The sequence below is a fragment of the Filicampus tigris genome, chromosome 6 (genome assembly GCF_054856515.1).
Source record: "Filicampus tigris isolate MCC_2025a chromosome 6, RoL_Ftig_1.0, whole genome shotgun sequence".
NCBI lineage: Eukaryota > Metazoa > Chordata > Actinopteri > Syngnathiformes > Syngnathidae > Filicampus > Filicampus tigris.
Window position 1 is genome coordinate 18,254,685 of NC_141222.1, and position 24,106 is coordinate 18,278,790.

At 42.9% G+C, this 24,106-nt stretch overlaps 1 protein-coding gene across 2 annotated transcripts in view; it reads right to left on the bottom strand.

Annotated features, from left to right (window-relative positions):
* Positions 1–3,510: 3,510 nt before the first annotated feature.
* Positions 3,511–24,106, bottom strand: part of cntln (centlein, centrosomal protein) — a 107,322-nt gene continuing 86,726 nt past the window's right edge. For both annotated transcript variants that reach the window (XM_086033555.1, XM_086033554.1), the window contains exons 24-26: positions 23,279–23,476; positions 17,994–18,068; positions 3,511–4,571 (exon numbers count right to left, since the gene is read on the bottom strand). In XM_086033555.1, coding sequence (XP_085889681.1) covers positions 4,455–4,571; positions 17,994–18,068; positions 23,279–23,476 — 390 coding nt within the window. In that variant the 3' untranslated portion in view covers positions 3,511–4,454. The remainder of the gene's footprint in view (positions 4,572–17,993; positions 18,069–23,278; positions 23,477–24,106) is intronic.

Here is a 24,106-nt window from a genome sequence, read left to right on the forward strand (position 1 = left end):
AACTAAGCCTCGCCCGATGTCGGCTGTCTCGCTAAAGCCTCAGTCTGAGCTCCCGGGGAGGATGTGGAAAAAAAGAGGACCGAAGTACTGGTTGACCCGTTCGCTAATCCACCTCCTCTTACGGATGCTGTCCTCGTCATCACCTTCGAGACGAGCAACCTTTCTCTGTGACTACCACTAGCCTCTTGTGTTGATGTGACTACAAAGGGATAGTGTGAGGAATGTGTTAAGCACTGAGAGTGAGACTGGACTATAATATTGTACTGCAGTAGCAGGGCAAACCAATACTTTTTGTCAATTCTTTCCAATCGTCATAAAGTCTTCACAACCAGTGACTGATAAGCAATGGAAATGGTGACTTATAGTAACTGCTTCTGCAAGACCATCCATCGTTTGTTCCAATTGATGTGTTCAATGTGGCGTGGATTTTGCAGCTTTTTGCCATACTATTTTGAAGTGGAAACACCAACCTGCCCAGAGAGACAAAGTTTTGCAGCGATTCGAAATCTCAATCGCAGTTGCACTATGCAATGACATTGCAGACTACACCCAATCAAAATTTACATTTACTTCAGTTAGGTGCAGCTATTCCCCGCCTTGTAAATGAATAGTGTACATAAAAAGAGGAGTTGTGGCAGCACATGAACACAACACAAAAGGGTTGCACCAAACCAACTTTTTTTTTTAACTGAGGTTGTTGACTGACATTTTGTGTGATCTCCAATGGACAACATTTGAAACACCATTTACTTTCACTGAAAAATTCAGTTAATTTTTGATTAAAGTTTTCAAAGTTTCACACTTTGCAAAAATCATCCTGACGGGCATAAATGGTACAGCAACACATGTAGACAGACAATATAGCAATACCTACAGGCATAAATTCTTTTTTTTCTGTAAAAAAAACCCCCAAAAAACTAAATCTAAAATCTACTGCATCTTACTGAGCAGTTGTGACTGTGTTCGTGTATGGAGTATATGCAATTATGCATTTCTTTATTGTGCTTCCACCTGGCGGTCAAGGCACACAAAGGAGGAGCAGCACAATGTCCATTGAATTAAACTTTGAAGTCATGATACACAGTTTAATTTACATTCTATTTATGTATGTTTTTACAATTGCAATTTTGATTTTGTTGGTGTTTTATGGAGGGCTCTTTCAATGGGGAAAGATGATTTGACCTTGAACATCTCCTGCAGAGAGAGGGACCTCAGAAACTTCTGAGAAAGTTAAAAAAACCCCCCAAAAAAAACAGACATGGGGATAAGAGGAGGGGAAATGACACTGAGTTGACTGTGCTGGAATGAATAAACAGGCAAGCTAAAGTCTGCATTTGGAAGAAGCGATCAAAGTCATTCCCAGCGGACGCCTCGCTCTTAATGAGAGCAGAACAAGGAAAGACAAGTGGAAGATGAGTAGAATGAAATGTGGGGAAAAAAGGGAATGGCACGCCATTCCGACACTTGGAAAAAAAAAAAAGAAAAAAAAAAGACGTCTGGAGTGGGACATTTGTGTGTTCAAGATGGTGTTAACGTCTTCACTGAGGGAGCATCACAGGCAAGGCCAGGTTAATTAAACCCGAGGGGGTCGCAGCTAAAGGGGCTGTGGGGGGACGCATTTGAATATGTCACAGAAATAGAATAGCTTTGTGGGGGCACAAACATGTTGACTGCGCAAAAGGAAGAAGGGGCACTAATTTGTGTGGCGCTCTCTAAACCCACCGGGCCGCCGCGAGATATTAATGTTTGTCATTAGCGACGCTGGAGGACAGCGACAAAAGGAAGGGCGGCAAGGAAATGGGGGACTTGGGGGGGTGTTAATATTCACACACACAAAAACAGGCAGAAATTTATATGGGACAAATATTGACAATAGCTGGCTCATGGGTATTGGAGCAGAGGAGATGCAAACTATGTTAATGAATGGTAATTAACCACCAGGGCTCGTCTCTCCTGGATCTTGGCTAAATTGGTCCCCGAGATGCAGCCCGAGACAGTCCTGGCCTAATCCTTTATTATAAAAAGATAAAGGAAAACGACATCATTAGCATATGCTCGAGAAGGGTGGAGGGTGGTGGCGGTGGTGGTGAGGGGATTAAAAAGTGGAATTCTCTCTCTCTCTCTTTTTTTTAAAAATTCTTCAACGGAGGATTCTTTGCACGGTTAATTATACATAATATGAAGAAAGACAGAGAGAGAGGCAAACAGAAAGGAGAGCGTGGATTTGAAAAGAAAAGTGTGTGGTCTCTGGTGGAGGATACCGGCTCAAGGACAGCGGAGAGCCGCGTTGCACCTTAAACATGAATAAGAAGGGAGGCGGACAAAGGTGTCAAGGATGGAACCTCTCCTGTGTGCTGCGCGTGCGTGTTCGTGATGTCAACAGCGAGGGGTTGCTGCCCACCCAGTCGGCTGTCAATCATGAGGAGAAAGAGATGTGCCGGACCCTCGCCGCCCACCGAATCGAAACCCTCGCAGACGGCTTATGACCCTTGAACTCAAGGAGCGAAAAAAAAACCAAAAAACAAAAAAAAAAACAGTTCAACAACACGACAAGCAAGGCTGTTAAATGGCAAATTTGAAAAATTTCCAATTTCAAACATAAGAGATAATTATCAAATATAATTCAATTAACAACATCCATCCATTTTCTAGTGTAACTTATACTTGTGGGAAAAAAGACAGTAGCCATGAAAAAATAAAGGCATTTTCACTCACGGACGTAGCGCTTCATTCCAGGGCCCGCCAGATTAATCGACCAGCCGATTTAACCAAGCGATTTTCACCATTTTCAAAAAATACATTATTTTATTTTTATTTTTTTTTAAATCAATCAACTGATTAATCGATTTTCATAATTTAGTTTTGCCAAATATCGGAATTGGAATTTGGCCTCAGAAAATATCGGTCAGGCCCTACTTCATAAACTACAATGTGCATACAGTATGTGGCGCACGGAAGGGCTTCACAATATACCGCATAAATATTGACATGACAATAATAGCCCGTGCAATATATGTATCGCAAAAACGTGCAATAGGTTTCATATGGAATTGTATGCTTTTATCTGACTTTGACCAATCAGATGCAACCTTCAAGGGAAGTCAACTCCAAACATGTGTTCTTCACAATAATATGATCTATGCAGCTCCACTAATCTCCTCTGAGCAACTGTGACATTATTTTCAGTTCACATCAAGTGGCAAAATGGCTGCCCCCTGAGATGGACAAAAAAAGATTTTGCTGCTTAATTCCACAAACACAATATTAATCAGAATGCCGTGTTTAGACTAGTGGGGCCACATAGAAGATATTATTGTGAAGATTTTTTGACTTGACTTCCCCATGAATGCGCTTCGCCATTTAATAGGTGAACAATATCTAGGGGCATTATTAACACTAAATAACTCAGAAAAATATGTTCTTTTATATAGACTATTACAATTAACTAGTTAAGTATAAATTGATTGAGCGTTTTTTGCCACAATTTTCCCCCTTCATGAGAAAACAAAAATGTCATTTTTAAGGTACCGTAAATGGTAAATATCGCAATAATATCGATTCGCAATAATATCGATATGCAATATTCAACACCCGTAATGCATATTATTCCAATATCGAGCGGCCCACATCACCAAACACAAATGCACCCCGACCAGACGACTTCAGTGAGCAAATAAATACGTGTGTAATTTGTAAAACCATACAGACTCACTGCAGCCCTGCTTAACTTTTGGTGCGGACTGATAGCATGAGCGTTTTCACCGTGCAGGTAGTGGGTCATTCTGCATGACGGTGCCTCAGTACAATAGAATTTTTCAGATGATGTTGTCACTTGAAAGTGGCTCTGGATATTCAAGCAGCTTATTTGATGAAGTCATGGGCCGATAACCTGGTGTAGGGGCGGTTATTGTGTAAATTAGGTCCAGTCTTATGTAACAGTGGGGCCGAAGTGCTCACTCAGACATATTTTCAGTATTAGAAGACAACAAATTTACTTTCTTGTTTTTGTATACACACAATTAAAAAGGCATTTCCATTATATGTGTCTTTAAAGAGATAGTTTTGACAAAATGAATCAAATACCCCTACACGCGAATACCATTATTTTACTATTATTCACGATTCCGACATTGTCAAAATGTCAACTTGGTATTTGCTGGGTCAGGGTCCTGCCCCCGAAAGTCCATAAGGTGCCAAATAAAAAAAAGAAAAAAGAAAAGAATTGCAAAATGAGCACAAGAATTTTCCTTATCACCACTGGTCCTTGTTGAGTTGGGGCTAAAAGGCGCTTCTCGAACACAGATGTTGAGGGGCTCATTACAAAAGCTCGGCCTGCAGTTGGTCTGAGGCCCGGCTCGGTCGAGTTCCCACCGAGTCTGGGTGAGGTGGAGGGGCGGTGGTGTGGTGGTCGAAAAAGAAGAGGATGACAGTTTTCCCGGCCTCAGCCCGGGGAGTCAGGCTTTTTCGCTGACTTCGGCTGCTGCTGCCAGCGCGGCCAGCTCTTCTGTCAGCACTTTCCTCTCCTTCATCTTCACACGCAAAGCCTCCATTAGCTGGCCAGCAGAGGGGATCTGCGGGGTGGGGAAGTTGGGGGGCACAGGGGTGTCAGGGTGACGGCAGAAGGAGGAGTGAAAAGGGGGGCAAAGGAAGGGGGGAAAAAAAACGTGAGTAGCGTTCATCAGTAAAATGCCTGCACCTACATTAATTTTTAATCTCTACAGTGGGAAAAATATGTTCATGTTCTGTTTATTTTAAAAGATGCTTGATGGAGTTGAGTGCAAGATCAACTAGTCCAAGTACACTTCTCAGGACCTTTCCTTGTGCATTCAAAACAGAAAAAGGGCCTGTTCTTCTTGGAAGCATACAAAATTATACACAGATGCGTGTTAGTCACAGGATTTGATGGTAGGTTAGTGCAGTCGTACTTATTAAACTTTACAATAAAGTAGCCTAGTAGGCCTAGGTGTTCATCGAAAATGAGATCGAGATTATATTCCCAAAAGGTATATTCAGCATTTATAATATGAAAGGAAAATACGGTACCTTAAAAACTGCCAGTTTTTATAGATCAAATTAAAATGTATTGTACCAAAAAGCTAAATACAACTGAACTGCACTTGGCCATTAAGTAATTTGCGTACCACTAGAGCGAGCCCTTGTGCCACTAACCACACTTTGAGGTGAGTGATAGACTAAAGCGTCTTCCGCCCCAATTAAATTGAGCATAAAATGAGGACCCCGTCATATTACAACAAGCGGTCTCGATGTCTTCAAGACACCTGATGGCTGAGGTGAGCTTCAAAACCACCTTCAGATCAATCGGCACTATTGTCTGGAGAGTGAGAAGCTCATAAAAATCACACATTCAAAGAGTCTCCCCGTCCCTGGAAACCTGCCTCTACTTCATTAAAAGGTAGCAGGAGATGGCAACACAAGGCCGGGCAGTGTGCACTTGTGTGCCGTGGGAGTCCGATGTAACATCAAACACAGCGCGGGTCCTCGGAGATCCGCCAGTGCCGAAAGGAAGTGCTGAGACATCGACCCCCTGTAGAAGCCGCCTCCTAGCCCCCCACATCCCTAGGGAAGCCTTCGCTCTGGAGGTCCCGCAAAGACACACCCACACAAGGGTGCGCCGTTTCCTCATCAACTAATTGCACTTGGAAGAAACTAACCAGGCACAAACAACACACAGTATAAGCGAGGCGGCCGTGACACGTGAAAGCCTCGGCGGGACTGCAAGGTGAAGAGGAGATTAATACGGCCAATGTGGGAGTCTGGGTAATAAACAATAAGAGCTGATCGACTGTAGATAAAGTCTTACAGTTGCATGTGACTCACTCTGGGTATAATGAGATGCATCAGGGAAACTTCCAAGGTCCACTACCATCCATTCCGGGAAAGGTGAGCTTGGATGCTAGCATTTTACAATGAAAATTAATGCTAACAAATCTATTGCAGAGTTTAATTGCCGCCATCATAAAATATATTTTTTTTATATTTAGAGCTACAACAATTAAATCAAGAACTAATTGATTATTAATTGAAAATCATTTTTAATAATCAATCATTTTGACACTCAAATTGTCCAAATCCTTCTTCCACAAAGGCAGACTGAAATCAATTTCAATTTGAAAAATGTGGGTTTTTGAATAAAGATACGGACATAAAATCTTGGACCACACAATTCCGAACCAGACAAATGTATGACAAGAGGCCCATTTTAAATTTGGAGAAAACACAAGTCTGTCTGCAAACAGAACAAATAATTGATGCCCATTAGAATTCAATGAAAAAATTAGAGTGTAAAATATTTTTTATTGATAAACCCAAAATATTATTAAAAAAAAACAAAACAACCTGATGAAGCTCCAAAATGTGTTAAACTGAGGCTTACCTCTCCAATAACGCCTCACAAAAAATATATTGAAAAAAAAAAAAATCGGCAAACCTGTGGATGACGAATTGCGAGTATACAAGGGTCCTCTATAGAAGAGGAAACATGTTTAAAATTTCCCCAACAAAAAAGAAAAAAAATATTTTCTTTTATTAAGTAAGGGCCTACTCAGAGTGTGGGTGTGGGCCACATGCGGCCTGTGGGCCTTCAGCTGCCCATTACTGACATATGCTGTATATTAGGGGTGTAACGGTACGCTAAATCACATTTCGGTTCAGTTTCTTGGAAACTTCGGTTCGGTATATTTTCGGTACAAAAAAACCCCCAAAAACATATTTTTTTTATTTTTTTAAAAAAAAATGTTTATTTTGAAAAGATGACAATTAAACGGTATATTCTTTAGAAAAAAAAATAATAAAAGTGAACTATTCGAGTGATATTCTAAGACATTACACCAGAATAAAAAATACACAGAAAAAAAAGATCTCTTGATTTAGTAAATTCTTAAGACACTGAAATCTTTAAACACTCAGCAGCAACAGCCTATGACTATGACACATCTAAGTATTCAAGTTAAAGACAAGTTGTCATTACAGTACATATATACACTTTTTGTGATGAAAAAAACACATACAATAACAGTTACAATTACTGCTAACTATATTAAAACTTTTTATAATGAAATATAGTAACTTTAAAGTCGATATGAAATTATTTACACTTTTTATGCAGTAAAATCTTTGAATGTGCAACAGCATATTGTAACAAATTGGGTTATCTGTTTTGTGGTGGGATTTGTGTTGTGCTGAGTTGTGATGTTTCCGAGGTTCATGAATGCATCGTACGGCCAGTGAGAGGAGCTGCGGAGAACGAAGGAGAGTGCTGTTTGTTTTGGGCTCCGCCCTCCTCTCCCGCGTGCAACACTCAATAGCGCCCGTGCGTAATCTCGTGCTAATAAGTGGAGCGAACCGAACGCAAGTGGACCGAACCGAACATGCCATACAGAAATGTATTAATACACCCACATGCACCGTTACACCCCTACTGTATATGTATTTAAATAATATAGTGAAGGTCGACTGGTTAGCACGTCTGCCTCAAAGTTCAGAGGAGGTGGGTTCGATCCCGGCTCCGGCCTCCCTGTGTGGAGTTTGCATGTTCTCCCCGTGCCTGCGTGGGTTTCCTCCCACATTCCAAAAACATGCTTGGTAGGTTAATTGGACACTCTAAATTGCCCCTAGGTGAGTGCGGATGTTTGTTTGTCTCTGTGTGCCCTGCAATTGGCTGGCAACCAGTTCAGGGTGTACCCCGCCTACTGCCCGAAGACTGCTGGGATAGGCTCCAGCACTCCCCGCCGCGACCCTTGTGAGGACAAGCGGTATAGATAATGGATGGATAATATAGTGAAGAGAGAGCGAACTAAGTGGAAGAGATTTGAACCGTGTGTGTATCACTCACCAACGGATGAACTATTCGGCGTCAGAAAACTGCAGTTTGTTTACATTCAAACTCATCTTGTAGTTAATTTAAGTGACACCGTGATTGCGGGATAACATTTCTGCATCCTGCTCAGAAAATGATTAGACCCATTTGTTTCTTCATTTTACTTTTTTCTTTCAAGTGTGACCTGAAGATTACAATGAACACAGCAAAATGTACCTCATTCAGTAATACTTTGCGATCTATCTGACGTGTTGTTATTGTACAATGGCTTTTGTTACAATGATGACCAAGGCGAAACCTAAGCCTTGCAACCAGTGGATGTTCTGCTTTTGGCAGCAGTGTCCACAAGTGCAGAAAATAGCAGTGGCCATGAGGAATGAATGCATTTTCATTCACAGAGGCAGCACTTCATTCACTACACTGTGCCTGTGTCCTGCCTCACTTAACTGAATTATGTTACTTGATTTAGGTTACTTCAAATCAGATTTAGGTTACTTCACACCAGGGGTGGAGCTACTTGGTGGACAACGGTGGTCGCGCTCTTCGGCCACCCCACTGGCCACTCTTACGTCTAGGGGAAGCTTTTGATAAACGTGTGCCGACATTTAGTTCCACCTTACTGCCGTTTGCAAATGGTTAAACTGATACACTTGGATGCTCTGCCAGCATACATTTAGAGTGAGCATCTGAGTGTCAATGCTATTATATTATAATACTATTACACTATTATACAATGCTGCAAAATATTATAGAATGTTTTATAGTGAAATAGTTTCTACATGAAGTGAACATAAATCAAGATCAATCAGTTTATCATATCATCCGCATTCAAGGTTTCATGAAATAAAATGCACGCATAAACCAGTCTTGCCCAAAACACTCATAATACAAGCAGGAACAAATTCAAAAGCAACGTTTGGAATTGTGAAGAATTAAGAGATTGTCGTGCCATTGTGCTTCGTAGTTACAACACAGTGCTGTTTTTATTTCAAAACAAGAAAAAAAAGTGGTGTTTTATAGTGGCTGGAAAAGATTCATTATAATTGTAAGTAAGGGTGCCACTGCTTTAAGAAGGTTTTTGTTAAGAAATATCATGGTTTTAAGGTAGGATTGTGTGTTGGCCTGTGCAACTCTGTGTGTTGTATCCCCTGCTCACTTGATACCCTGCAGTCTGGTTTCAAGGTGTGCAGGGGTCTGCACCTGCTCTCCCGCATCCCCTGGGCCGCTTAAGGCAAAGGTGTTAGCAGCCGGCCGCTAATGTTATGCTACACTTGATTTAACTGGGCTGCCCCCTGTCCCCTTCGGCGGAGAGTGGGAGCCAGCGCAAAGTGTCAAAAAGGGCGCTAAGCAGGCCGACGAGCTTGTTTTTTTTTTTTTTGTGCCAAGAAGGGCTTGTCCCCCTTGGCAACAGGCAAATTGCTACAGCAGCATTAAGCCATGATAACTCACGCCCATTACTATTCAACAGGCCCCGCAGAGCAGACCTTTTGTCTCGCTGTGATTCCATGAACATGTTTTAGAAGTGAACTGACATGGAAAGCCACTGACACTGACAAGACTGCCTCTATGTGTGTGCGTGCGTGTGTGCGTGGGTGTGTGCGTGCATGTGAGTGAGGACAAGGACAGCGGCTCAGCAAGCAAAAGGTGTTTTCATGAGCCAATTAAATGACATTGCTATTCCGTAGCCTGGGGCACACCTCAGGGCGGAGGAGTTTGCGGCACTCCAGTGGCCATTGTCTGCTTGTGGCGTTACGCACGCCAACTTTTTTTCTTTTCTTCCCCCGCTTTCTTCTCCCCCTCCACCGCCAGACAGATCCATCATTTTGACTCTTTTGTCTTCTCCCTCGGAACAGGTTAGCACAATTATTTTCAAGGGCTCAATTTGGGAGACTGTGTCAGCCTTCTGAATATGTAAAACGTGAACGGGGTAGGGGAGGATGGATCTCGCGAGCCGAAAACAGGCAACATGTAATTTACCCGCTATAGGTGAAAATCTGTGATGGAGTTGAAGAAAAATACAATGTTTTACTCATCCCACTCACTTTAAACACATTTAAATAAATCAAAACAAGCTGTAAAGTTGAATAACAGTTGAATATTGAGCTTTAAGGTAATAATGGTTATATAAGAGCAGCTGCTTGCTGATGCAATATGCTGCGCTTAATCCAATTAGTTGACTAATCATTACTCATGGTGAATAGTTGACTCAGTAGTGACTCAGTAAGATTTTTGGGGGGAGTTTTTTGTAGAGGCTGAATCATATACAGTATGCCTATGAGTTTGCGTCCAAATATCCATTGCTTCTAAATTTGCAACTATCAATATTAACCATTATTATCATGATTAGCATGTCAATGGCATTTTCCATTATACATTAGCATTAAGATGGCAGGCAATGGTTGTTTGGTTATTTAAAACCCCTACAAGTATGGTTATTCTCGTTATGTTCACCTTTACAGTAAACCTCAACTGGGAGTGGCATTGCACAGCTTGAAGCCTCTTTAATGATGAATGGTTCCCTATTTGTCAAACTGCTGCTCATCTAAAAGTGTGTTAAATTAAGGTGAGTGCCAAAGTTAGATTTTTGCGAACAACTATTTTTCATGATAGAAGGAGCATGAAGAAACGGTTGTCCCCGGTTTCGGAAGTATGTGCAATGTAGGCCACCATTCAAGGTGAGGCGAATTGAGGGGAAAAAAAAAAAAAACCTCCTGCTGATCTTTGATCTTCTCACTTTTGTTTGAAAATCAAATGTATCAAACAGGGGAATAATAACAACAACAACATGGGTGATAAATAGATTAAAAAAGTCCAAGCACAAAGGCATCACCGTATAAAAATCTTGCATTTGATTATCTCCGATAATGAATATGTCACATTTGCAAAGTGGGGCTCAGGTAAGAGAAGCACTACAGCGCACACAAGCCTATTCTCTCCTTCATAATTACCTTCCCCTGCAGCGGAGCAGATCCCTCCTTTCTCCCCTTTAAGCCACAGGAGACTGATATGAAAGGGAATTGGACACTTGGGGCCACACGTACTGTAATTAAAAACCTCTCCTGTGCTTGATACGTTGTTTGGAAACATCATTTTTGGTGTGCAACGTGCATTTGTTAGGGATCTGACCTAAATACACCCCAGATTAAACACAGGGAAGCACCGGAGCTTTGTTTCAGGTTGCTACACTCATTAGGTGTGAAAATGAGGTGATTCAGGCACCGTTGGGGTTTAAATATAGAAAGGTGATATCCATACAAAGGAGATGCAACCCTTGGGTAGGATTTAGCAATCGAGAACACGCTGGCGACTTTGGCACGGCTCATTGGCCGGGGGTAATGTGCCAAGAAGCGGCGAAGGGATCAACGCAAGGGATTGTACCTGCGGCACGTAATCAAGTAAAAGAGTGGGAATTACCACTAGTCCAAAGAATTGTACCATTTGGACAAATATGCCACTGTAATGCCAGAAATTTCACAAGAGCATCTTGTGGGAGTTCAGCTCACTGTGTTTTGCTTTTTCTTTGGCTTTGTCCAGGGTAAAGTGCACCCTATTTTGTCGGTTCGTCCTTTGTCCACGATCTGGGCACCCTTCCGTTATCGTCCCTTTGTCCTTATTCATAAAAATAATCGTCCTCCGTCCTCATCCGCCCTCGTCCTTTTAAGCACTTTCGTCCTTACATTCCACCAGTTCGTCCCCCAACAAAAAAAAAAGTGCCCATGCATGACGCCGTGATAGAGAGGCTAACGGCAGAGGTTTTATAATTGATAAGCATTATTTAAAGCTCACTATCTTGGTAATTTCCTATTCACATCCACTTACCGGCTGGGAGTATCGTGACTGGATTGAATTGTTTACACCTGTAAGTGTTAACCAAGATAGCATTTAGCTGCCAACACAACCACCGTCGGTCACCCAACTGACTGGCAATGTGTCAACTTCTTTTGACGGAGGACAAGTGCTCCTCCTCTTGTCCGCTTGAAGCAAAGTGAAGTCCCTCCCTCCCGCATTCAAACACGGTGAATATGTCCGAAACAAGCGGCACGTTGTGATACACTATTTCAGACCGAATGTGAAGTAGCGGATTACACACGCAAGACAGGCTGGGTGTGTTTCTGTCAGTCGTCAGTGAAACAGGCGTTTGTCTGTACTTGACACGGTTAGGGACAATTGCAGGGATGGACAAAAAAAACATTTCTGTAATTGTTTAGTCCAACCTTTTTAAAAAAAAACTTCTCAACCTCCGTCCTCAAAATGGGCACCCGTCCGGGACGGAATGCACATCTCTGGTAAAAACTCACCAAAAACTAACACTTCAAAATCTGCGATTCAGTGAGGACGCGCAATCTATTGGGACATATTGCAGAATACAGTCGTACAATATTTCAATTTCCATTGTTTCCAATGGAAAATGTGTAAATCCATGCTACGTATCATTCACTTCATCAACTTGCTCCTGGCGTTTTCACAAGTCTTCTTAAAATGTGCCCTTACGCTGTGCTGCGGCTTCTGATATTTACTAACAACACAAGAGCGTTTAATGACACATAAAAACACACACAGAGATGCTGCATGGGATGATTCTACTTCATTGGAAAGCCACTTTAACAAGCCAAATAACTCCATCTGGGTTCGGGGGGAAAAAAATAAACATCCTCTCTGGAGACTACTCCTTATCTCTGCCACTGTGTTGTGACATATTTACTATAACAAAGCCACAGGCTCCAGTCCCCGCCGCATTCATACAAACACACTTAGAGGCACCCAAAAAGATTTAATTAGTCCAATAATTAAATGAAGCTTAATTAGAGTCACTTTCCTTGGGAGAGGAGAGCTGTTCCTTGTCATTACCGAGCCATAATGAGCCACAGAACACGACGCGCTGCATCAACAGCGATGATAATAACAATAAAAGTTTCTTTTTACTCCAAGGCGCGGCATCTTTGATATGTTCAGCGCAGAGGAATAATGATGTAAGCGGCTGTGGCAACACAAATTAAGTGTATTATTTAGCAGCAGTGAGCGATACTGCCCCCCTCCCCCCCACCACTCCCCCCTCAAAGTTCAATAGGCTTTTAAAATGAAAGGAGTTATGTCAGCCCTGTAGCCAATCCATAAAGGCCTTTGACGTTTTATAGCGAGCCCCCTTCCAGATTGGTCCGGCTTGTCTCTACACGGCCGGCCTAATGTTCACCTGCTTGTTATAGTTCCGAGGCTGATAAGAAGTGATGCTCGTAGGTCTCCCTGGGGTGTGATTGTGGAGTAAATATTAGCGGGCCCTCGGCGTCGCCCGGCGCCAGTAAACCACTGTCCTCTCATAAAGAAATCAACAGACCCAATGACTTTTTAAATGTTAATATACTGTCATGAGGCTCGAGGCCTGTGTGTGTGTGTGCGTGTGTGAAATGAGTCTGAAAAATGATCTGGAGGGACTGTGAATGTGTGCGTGTGTGTGTGTTTGGGTGCACGCGTTTCTCCGTTTCATTATTGGCCAGCAGCAGAAGCCAGTCATTTCCCTGTCTTCATAAAGACTTGGCCCATTAAAATCTACCTCTATTCAATAATTAGGACTCCACAAATAAACCAAAGGCAATTAAATCAATGCTTCCCTGGGCTGGTGCCTGGACCCCGTGGCCCACGTGGACACTCCATCTTCAGCGCTGGCATCATTCATGGTGGGCTGCGGTGGAGCCATACAGCACACCCCCCGGCCTGCTCATGATTATTAGATAGCGCCGTCCCTCGATTCCAGCTGCAGAGTGCCGCTCGTGGTGGCTCTCCACTGACCGGCGTAGGCTTTGATTCCATTAGCCCGCCATCAGAAGTGAGCAATTTGGGATTAGCTTGATGAGTCAATCCTATCAACTTTCCAACGTTAAGTGTCAAACTTGATCGAACATCAACAAGACAGTTTTGTTTATATGTATTCTAGGAAAAGTCGCGGTTCTGAGATTCAGGGTTTCAATCTCAGCTCCGGCAGTCCTGTTTGGAGTTTGCATATTCTCCGCAGGATTGCCTGTTTTTTAAAAAAATGGAAACCCCAGCTTCCTTTCACGATCCAAAAACATGTGCATTAGGCCTGCCACACACCACGTGATGCAACCCAACGATCGCAACTGAAAACGGACCATCGAGAAAACATTACAGTTGGTGACCAAATTGAATTGTAAATAATTGAACTGAATCGAATCGTTCCACTTTAAAATCAAACCGTCCTCGAATCGTATCGCACCCCATGTATTGAGATATGTATAGAATCATCTTTTATTGGAGAGATGCACACCCTCAGTATATACGACCACGCCACATCGGCTGCAGTTTTGTGTGTGAAAGCTCGTGCATTTTGGATTGTCTGTTACATCTGCGGCATTGCAATGGCGTATCCAAATCTCCCATTACTAAACGGGATGAACGCCATATTTCATTTGGTTGAGTGGCCGGGCTACTCCTTTGCCACGAAGACACCATGCCACGTGTGTGTTAGCCGTTTGCGGCTCTTGTTATGTTGACATGACAGCCATGGAAAGGAATGGCCCTCATTGGCGCGTGGACACACACACACACACACACACACACTGGCGCACCGACTGAGTGACTGATGGCTTAGCTATTGACAGGGCCACTGAGATAATAAAGTGCTGTCCCACCGGCAGCTCTATTAGACTCCGTCAGTGACAAGAGGAGGCTGCGCCGACGGACACATCCTCATCTCGTGTCGGTGACAGCCCAGCCAGTTAAGGACACTCGTCTTCTCCTCCTCATCTGTCTATTTCGGTCTTCCTCGGTGTCTTCTTATTTTAAGAAGTGCGGCTCTGCGGTGGGATGATATCACCATTAGGGCAGAGTGCTGGCAGAGTGCTATTAATGTCACGGGCAGGGTGACAGGCGGGGCGAGTCTACTTCACAGATGTTCTGCTCGGTGAGCTTTTCATAAGCAATGACAGGGAGGAGAAGACATGGGGGTGTAGTGTGGGAGCTCCCTCTTTTGTTTTGACTTGGGTTTTACAAGCCAGTCCTTACGACTGCTCGCTCTGCTCGGGCGGGTGCAAAAAAGACAGACAGAGGCCTTAAACAAGGTACATACTGTACATACGTGTACTGTACTATAGATAATCAGGCCAATTTTGAGCACTTTCTCTCCCTTGTGATCAAAGTTAACCTCAGTGATTATCATGTGGTTTTGGTGCATTAATAATGACTTTTTCCTGTCTGATCTACTCTACAATATTTCTGACTGCGAATCCTAATGTGTGTGGTCAACGCCCAGTTCATCCGAGCCACGAACGCCGACCGTCAATATGATGTGAAACGGAAAAATTGCTAAGTGAGCTGGGATCACAGCGACAATCGGGCTGTGATTGAACATTTTCCCTCCCTTATGATCAAAGGCAGTGAAGGCATGATTTTCTGATGGTTTTCTGACCTGAAGTGTTGGGTGCGTTAAGAGTGACTTTCCCCTTCCCAGTCTGTCAAAGTCAGCAAAGACCCGATCTTCTGTCTTCTACAATTACTACTCATTATTCTTGTTCTGCCTCTCCCGGGTCAGTGTTGGTGCTATGTCAGCTATCGTTATGCGTTGTGTTGCGTTGACCATCTTGACTACACCACACACTGTAATAATTCTAATACGGGAGTAATTGCAACCCATCCGAAAGGGGTTTGCCATCTTTCTCTCTCTCACTGGCTCAGATCTGAGTTATCGTAGATGCCATAAGAAAAACTGCTACTGTCTCAATGAAGCTCCTCAACTCACCACAAGAGTACCCTGGCACCTAGATGCCAACAAAGTAACTGTTACTACAGAAAATCTGTGAGTTTTTGAGCAAATAACAGAGCATAGGTTCCCTCTCCAAAAAGCCATACACGCGAATGTGCTATTGCTGAATCGCAAGAGAGCAAGCAAAAAAAAAAAAAGCTCTTCTCCTCGACAAAAACCAAGATGAGTGGAACAAGCCAGATCGAGAAGAAAGTAGAAAACTCTCCAAATAAATAAATAAGAAAAAAAAAAGAACAAGATGGACTTGAAAGAAGATGGAAAAAGTCTGCTGGAGTAAGCGGTGAGGAGGGGGTTGACTGCAAGGGTCCCAGCGGTCCCCATAGGGACCCGAGGGCAAGTCTCAGGCTTGTCATACTCCGCTCCTCTCTTCCTCCTCCTCTCTTCGCCACCCCCCACCCCCTCCATCACCCCTGTTCTGCCCACGGAAAACGTCGATAGCAGGCTGCCGGTGCTGAGGTCTCTAGTGAACACTAGCTCATTCTCCCGGCATCGACAGGCCCGCCAAATCAATATTTAGTTCCCCACTAACAAGCTGCCTCGGGGTCTGAGCCAGAGAGAGAGCGAAAGAGAGAGAGAAATGTGGGACAGGGCAGGATGGCAGAGATAGACAGAGAACAGGGACTGAAAGCTGTCCAGCTAGAAGGGAAAAACATGGATTCAAGTAGCGCGTCAATTGTGTGTGCGTGCGCGTGTGTGTGTGTTAGTGTGGGAGGGGGAGAGGAAGGTGGAAAGGTCAGAGGAAGATCTGGGGAACAAGAGAACAGTGCCTGGTGTGTGTCGTGGTGCGGAGGCGACGCATGAGTGCCTGCGGCAGCCTCTGACAAGAACACAGAAGAGACGCGCACACACACACACGCAGAGCAACACTCAATCACACACATATCACAGCGAGCAGACGTTGACAGCGCTCCAGTAAAGCTCCTGCAGAGCGCTGGCAGATGAGTGGCCGGAGTTTCTTTCATTTGTTTTTTTCAGAGGAAGATATAGCTCTGCCTCTCAGGTCCATGTCCGCACAAGTACACTGGATATTGTTAAATTATTTTGTCTTGTTATTTTGCGAAAAGGTGCTCGTGTCAAATGCATGCCAAAGCAAGAGGTGGCGCTGTAACCCCTCACAGTGAGGCCTAGCGTGGGTTTGCCAGCGGGCCCCTGGGCGAATCAACTATTGCACCCTGGAACGCATGGACCCGCAGCAACCTCTGGGTCCGCAGATCCACAGTGAGACTTTTTGACTCTTCAGGGCCACCACACGTCTTGGCCATGTTCGGCACCGGAGCCAAAACAAGTTGACAGGCCGCATTTGATATTATTCACAAATTCATTCCTTTTCTGTGGAACCTATGTGCAGCTGCTTGCTGAAAAAAACTCACCTATTCAGGTTTTTTAAAGCTCTTTTTGCAACGCCCTAAGATGCCACAAGATGGTGCCAAATCTCTGTCTATTGGAAAAGTAGTACATTGTTGTCAAGGAAGTCTGAGAGACTAAGACAAGATTTGTACATTAGGGAGGACAATTCACAATCGATAAATAAAACAATAAACAAGAGGCTAAAGATACCAGGGTGTGCACTGTGATGTCATACAGGGGAGAAAAGCAAAAAAAAAAGTTGCTTTTTTTTCCAGTCTGTGTAAAAATGCAACTTACACTTTGAGAATGATGATTAATAGCAGTTTGTGAAAATTTCCTATGATCATTTCAATTTTATTATACACTATACAGTTTGTATTGATTGATTGGATTAACAAAATGTCAACTTGATATAATAACACTGGTGCCAATTAACTTTCAACGGTTTAAGGGTACTTTGATGTCGCTGAATCTGAAAATGACATTGTTTGTTGCAAATTGGCTCTAGTTTTTGAGATATTCCATATTTTTGTTGGTGGGAAAATGTGCTAATAATACGGAAGTTATGACATTTGTATTCTCACAATGGTACAACTTTGATGTGGCTGTATCTGTCTTTTCAAGCATCTCCATGTAATATTCTTTACTTTTTTTTAATGCGGTATAGTGAAAGACAGCAATTGTCATCGCAGAGAGCCTTTGCAATAGAAATCATGTGAAGATAAAGCAAAAAGTCCGAAAATTAGGCAATATTAACAGTAAATACACAAAAACAGCTGAAGTCAAAGCGCAAACACTATTTTTTTTAGCAACGATCAAAGTACATTTTTGTAAACTGTCAATACACATGAATTATTAATCAATTAGTTGTCAAAAATATCAATCTCTCAAAAACTAGAGCCAATTGCAAAAAACAGACATCAGTTTTGGACTCGGCAGTCCAAAATGATCCAGAAACGATTCAAATATCTTTGGCACTTGAAACAAATAAAGAGATGCTGACCAGTGTTATCAGCACATAGAGATAACACCAACCTTCTGCTGGAGGATGTGGTTTAGATGGTCCAGCCACTCCTGATCTTTGGGAACCCCTGAAAGGCTCTCTGTCCCCTGAAATATAGAGATGATATGTGTCATTAGTGACAGAAATAGCAGAGACCAAAACCAACCTTGATTTCTCCAGAGAGAACGGGCCACTATTCATCCAAACACTGGCCGGTCCGAGAGTACCCAAGTCCGGACCTTGAGGACACTCCCCGGGGACTCGGCGGACGCCAGTGAATGTTTACATGCTTCCCGTGTAAAACGAACCGACAGAGCGGGAGCCTTGTAGTGACGAATGAACACAGTGAGGAGTGACTGCAGCACATGACTCTGCCTCCTGGCTTTGGACCAGGTGGTACCATTTGAAATGAAGTGACAAGCCTGGTCCTGTCTCAGTGCCACATGGCCAAGCAGAGGAGAAAGCACGCGGCTGTGTGTGGCTGACCAAACACTCACAAATCCTGGAAAGCCTGAGCCGGCGTGTGCATACAAACTTAATGTGTACTGTCTGCTCCAGGTACTGAAAGCTTACATAGTACTCACTGTAAGAGGATGTTAACAGCAACAGAAATTCAGTCGGTTTTACACCTCATTTTGTCCACTTCATGATGTGGTAACCAAGCATGGGCCGACAGTATGATAACCGTGCTCAAGAATATCACAGTGTTAAAATTGCTGTCGATATAATTATAATTACTTGGTTTTTTTTCAATTTTATTTTTATTAAACATTTTCATGGTTCACATGTCCAACAATTTGTTTTACACGATAATCATCCATACCACTGCACATTCAAGTCGTGTGACACAATTGTAACTCACAGTACCTTAATTTTACAGCAATTAATATTTAAATACCCGTATCTGGATTTGGTACATTAAGAAGTGTGTACCATGTTAAGTTAATAATAAAAAAATCTAAATGTTCTGTTTTGTGTCACTGGTGAGCTATTTTGAAAACACACCCGTGGGCGACTTGTGTTGTCCTTGAGGTTAACTAGTACACACTGGCACAATGTTTTTTTATCTATTTATTTTTTTTATAATGGAATAATGCTGATGTTACTTAAACAAAACGGTGTCTCTTTTCTAACTGCTCACTCCTTCACCTTTCTGCTCACCGAGAAGTTGCTTAGACATCCCCTCAAAAAAGAAAAGAAGAGGTAACAGAGATTGGGCTGTTATTGAAACCATGACCTTTGAAAAAGTAAATTTTTTAAAAAATTACATTTGATTAAAATTTAATTATCATTATTACAATAATAATAATAATAATAAGAAGAATACATTGCATTTAAAAACTCATACAAATTCAATCAGTTTTATACATTACGTAGTCTGTGCACTTAATATTTTGATATTGTAACAAGTTCTCCTGCATGTACTGTTTAAACTATGTAGCAACCAATGAAAACATATTTTAGTGCGCCACATTTTTTACATGCATCACCATTGGTCTCCCAAAAGGTCCGTTAAACAGTGGTTGAATGCAACGTGAAGGTCTTAATTTTATTTTGTTCACATAAAACACCCGCTACATAGCAGCGTGGAGGCCTTGTGGTTAGAACGTCTGCCACATAGTTCTGAGGTCGGGGGTTCAAATCTCGACTTTGCTGTGTCGAGCTTGCATGTTACTTACAATTGAGTGTACATTTCGGCTACTAAAGCAGTTGAGTAACAAGCATTTGTGGTGTGTTTTCTTGAAATACAATAGTTTGCTACAAAACAGTTTGGAGAATTCTGGTAATATGACACGGTTGCTCTCAGCAGGAACTCACTTTCAATGTGTGGTGTTGCAGATGCGGAAGGAACTGTGTAACACACTACGTATTAACAAGGCTCCCTATCATCCTCACACACACACACAGGGTTTAACACTTACAGTAGATTAAGTGCGTGTTTATCCCTTGGCCTTTTATCAGCTTCCTGGAGGCACAGGTGCGATGCTTTGCGATAACACCGCGGATCGAGCTAATTTCAGTGTGTGCCTAATTAGTGGCTGCTGCTTATCGTAACTGAGAGGAGGGGGAGTGTGAGAAGGTGGTCTTCAAACATAAAACGTGTCAGAGGTGATCTACATCCAGAACAATGCACTCATCCTCCACTCGACAGGCGATTAAAAAGGCCTGGAGCCGCTTGACCCTCGCTCAACTTTTGCTGCATACGATGAAATGGACACATGCGCATGAGCAGCATGAGCAGCATGATACATGAGTGGGAGGTGAGGGCACACGTGCTCTATAGGTGCGTTTCTATTGATCTTATGAGTCTTGTACGGGCGTTTCAATCTAACAGGCCAGCTTAGATGTTTGATTTTTATTAGCCATGAAGACCAATTAATATCACAGAAACTTTCTAAGAGTTTATTGAGTAAAACGGCTCCAGGAAAAGATCAATGTGGCAGAAATAGCTGCTCGGCCAACTTAGACTTATTAATAGAGTAAACAAGTTGCATTTGGAGAAGAGGCTGGACATTACAAGAAGGCAACACGCATCTGCACCTTTCTCAGAGAGCACAAGTAAAAAGTTCCCACAAATAATCTGCCAAGTAGAGGATAGCAGCAGAATTGACTGCACCCAAACACTGGGGAGGGACCTACTAATACACAGAGCTGGGCATACCGCCTATGTGACGGACCGGTCCACCTATCTGCCTATGACGGATGCCTATTTTGTAGGCGATAAACGATAGACGGGAAAATTAAAAATAGTCGGACTAAGCATAGTCGGAAGCCCATTTTTCCCGTCTATGCAATCGTCTATTATTCGACCACATCGCGGTCGAGACTAGAGCAGCTGTCAAGAAACGAGTACTGAGGAGATAAGAGGGATTTGGACCCGAGGAGCTTTCAGCGGTAATGAGTGGGACATTTTGTTCCCCTTACATCTCCTGGGTGGAGCTGAGCTGCAAGGGAATGAAATTGGTTTCAAGTGTGAGTAAGTGCAAGGCGAGCACACTCATCTCCTGATACAAGGACGACGTCTCATGAGACTTGAGGTTGATTGCAACATGGATTTGCTAATTGATGACACTGTTGGGTAAGATCTATGGCGGTCAGAAGAGCTGAGCTGCTTGGGAAAGAGTGAAACTTTGACAGCGATGAGGAAGAATTGAAAAGAGGGATATTTGATTTGTGCTTTCTATTAAAACATGTACAGTGTTATGCCCAACATCTATCCGAGTCGGCAAGACCCCAACGTATCTTTGCTCTCGGTTCACCATGCATACCACCACCTGCTCTCTCTGTTCCTGCAATTTTATCAACCTGTACGGGTCCAAAGTGTTCGCTACTTTTGCATGATAGTCTTTTCAAACAACTTCATTACAATATCAATATAAATTTGGGTTTCCTGCGGCCTGTGAGAGCATTTCAGCCATTACTAGAATTGTTTACACTAACAATAAGTAAAAAATAAAAACAAGAGTAGCCCTGAAGGAAAAAAAGGATTAACTGTTGGATGAAGTTAATTACTTTAAATGAACTGTGGTAGACACATTTCTGACCTGGCTGCTCATTGCAACATGGTTAGAAGGTCAACAACAATGATGATCGTAAAAGAAGATATGTATAATCACGTGAAGAGACTCACCTTCAAGGTATCAGCAGCAATGACTTTTCCAAGTCCATGATGAATGTTATTTGTGATTATATTTAAATATTACTAGTGGTTCAAGGGGAAAAAAAATCGAGTCAAAAAGGTTCTTACAATGATATGACACTCATTCACTCATACCAAAAGGGTTCTCATTACAACACTTCACTAAATGGTCCCTTTCTGAAAGGTGGTCAATACCTTTTTTATAAACATTTGAAAATAAAATGTTACGAGCGGCCAGCACATCTGCCTCACAGCTCTGACGTTCAGGGTTCGACTCTCGGCTGTAGCTTTGTGTATCTCTCACACAAAGTCAGCTTGGATAGGCTCCAGCTCATCTGTGACCCTAATAAGGACAAGCGCAACAGAAAATAGATGGATGGTCTTCATAAAAGTTTGCTTTGTGTTCAGCCTTGCCCACGTCTGCTTATCCATCAATAACATGAGGTTGACCAGGAGCAAAGAACCGCAGCGAGGCTAAGCAACAGAAATGAACTCAGAACTTATTTCTACACCGACGCCAATCGACTGTTTGGACTCCCAGAGGATAGGCTGAGGTTACTGCGTTCATTTAGTCTCCGTCGACAAAGACGATGCCCAAAAGCAACAAGTTGAACGCTCCATCTTTGCTAAGCCAAAGCTTACGGAAACTTGTTTAAAAATGTTACAGTGCGATCAGTTATCGGTATGCTCTGCGCGGTGGGCATCATTTAAGACTTGTGACTCGGGCCGTCTGTTTTTGTCCTGATTTTCCCATTCCTGAACACAGACGACAAACAATAGTCTTATAAATCATAAAATAGTCTGGATTTTGTTCTATTATATTATCCTATGTGATTATCCTGTGGTCTGACATGTGCTAAGAATGTTTTTTTTTTCCCCAAAAACACATGTAGAGAGATAATATAACAATATTCACAGGTATGATATTGTTTATCCTCTATAAAAAATGTCTAATATTTTAGCATCTTACCGAGTCAGTTGGAGTAGTTGTAAAAGAAGAAGTTTATCCCTCTTTGTTTGTATCTGCATCAATGGCTACATTTACATGGACACATTTATTCAGATTAAAAGCCCGATCGGAACAGAAACGCTTCATGTACACACCCCATTCGGAATATTCTAACCCGATCAAGCGCATTCCGATCAAGATTTTATTTTGAACAAGACAGGTGAATCCGTTCATAATTTGAACCTGAACTCTGATCGGATTAAGAAATGTTGTCCATGTAAACGTTGCCCATCTATAAGGTTTTATACAGTTTAGAGTTTTGCAGATTTGTAAAAACGCAAAGAAACTAATTAAATATTAGCGATCATTTGCTTCATGTCACTGTCAGCACCAAATGCACTTTTTTTGGTTTAGAAAGAGGCGATAAAGGGTGATTCTGTTGCTGAAGGATACAGGGCCACTGGTCACCCCAAAGCCCTGAAAACTAATTTTTGCGTTATCATTTAAAAGTTTTTTTTAACCACATAAAAACAGGCTCCACATAACTACCACTGTTTTGAATCAATGTACTTCCTCCACTGCTTTTAGCACAGGTGGAATTCTACTTAATAATATGTGACCCTTGTATCCTTCAATTGTTATGTATGCAGCCCATGGAAGAAAAAGTTTGGACGCGCCTGATCTACACCCTCGTGTTAAACGAACGCCCCGTCATCCCTCAGCCTCACCTGCTCTGAGTCCATGATGTCGGCCAGATCGTTCTCGGACATATTGAGGATGGAGGCGGCGATGGACTTGGCTTTGATCATGGATTTAGCTGATGGGCCGCCCTTCGCCGCAACAGCGCTGGCCCGCCTCAACCTCCTCCTCTTCATCAGCTGCTGCTTGACCTCGTGCACGTCTAACAGCATTTCACTGGCCAGGGCCTGCAGGGGGGAGGAGGAATACAAGTGAGAAGAACATGACGAAATGGAGACGGAGAAGTGTGAGGGACGGCCGTGCCCCGGCAGATGAATAAATGAAATTGATCAAGCATGCGCCAGAGCGGCTTAGTACATTATGGAGGAATATTGAGTTTGACACACTCAGATTCTCTCCGGTTTTTGCCGCGCGCTCCCTTGAAGGAATGCGGTCCTGAGGGTGTGTTGCCCCGTCGATTGAAAAGCTGCGGGAACGAGGCTTTGATATGGAATGCACCTCGAGTTTGGGCTAAAATCTCCACAGACCGGGAATCATTCATCAGAGGCAGAACAGGCAGAGGGGGGCTTGTGAAAGATACAGCCATTCATTTATTTATTTGCTTTCTGAAGGTCTCGCGGCACAACAGGGCAGCATAACACGGTTAATAATTAAGCTTGCGAGGGGCCGCTTGAAAATGGTGCCCGGGTGGATGGCAAAGCGAGGCGAGCAAAGGCCCGGGATGGCGCGGCTGCCGGGGCGCTAAATGGGAGCGTGTACGCTAAATACGGAGAGACAATTAAATGTTAAAACTGCCACTGTACACGAGCAAGTCAATAAAGCAAACTCCCCTTTGCTTCATTTTCAGCTTATTGATC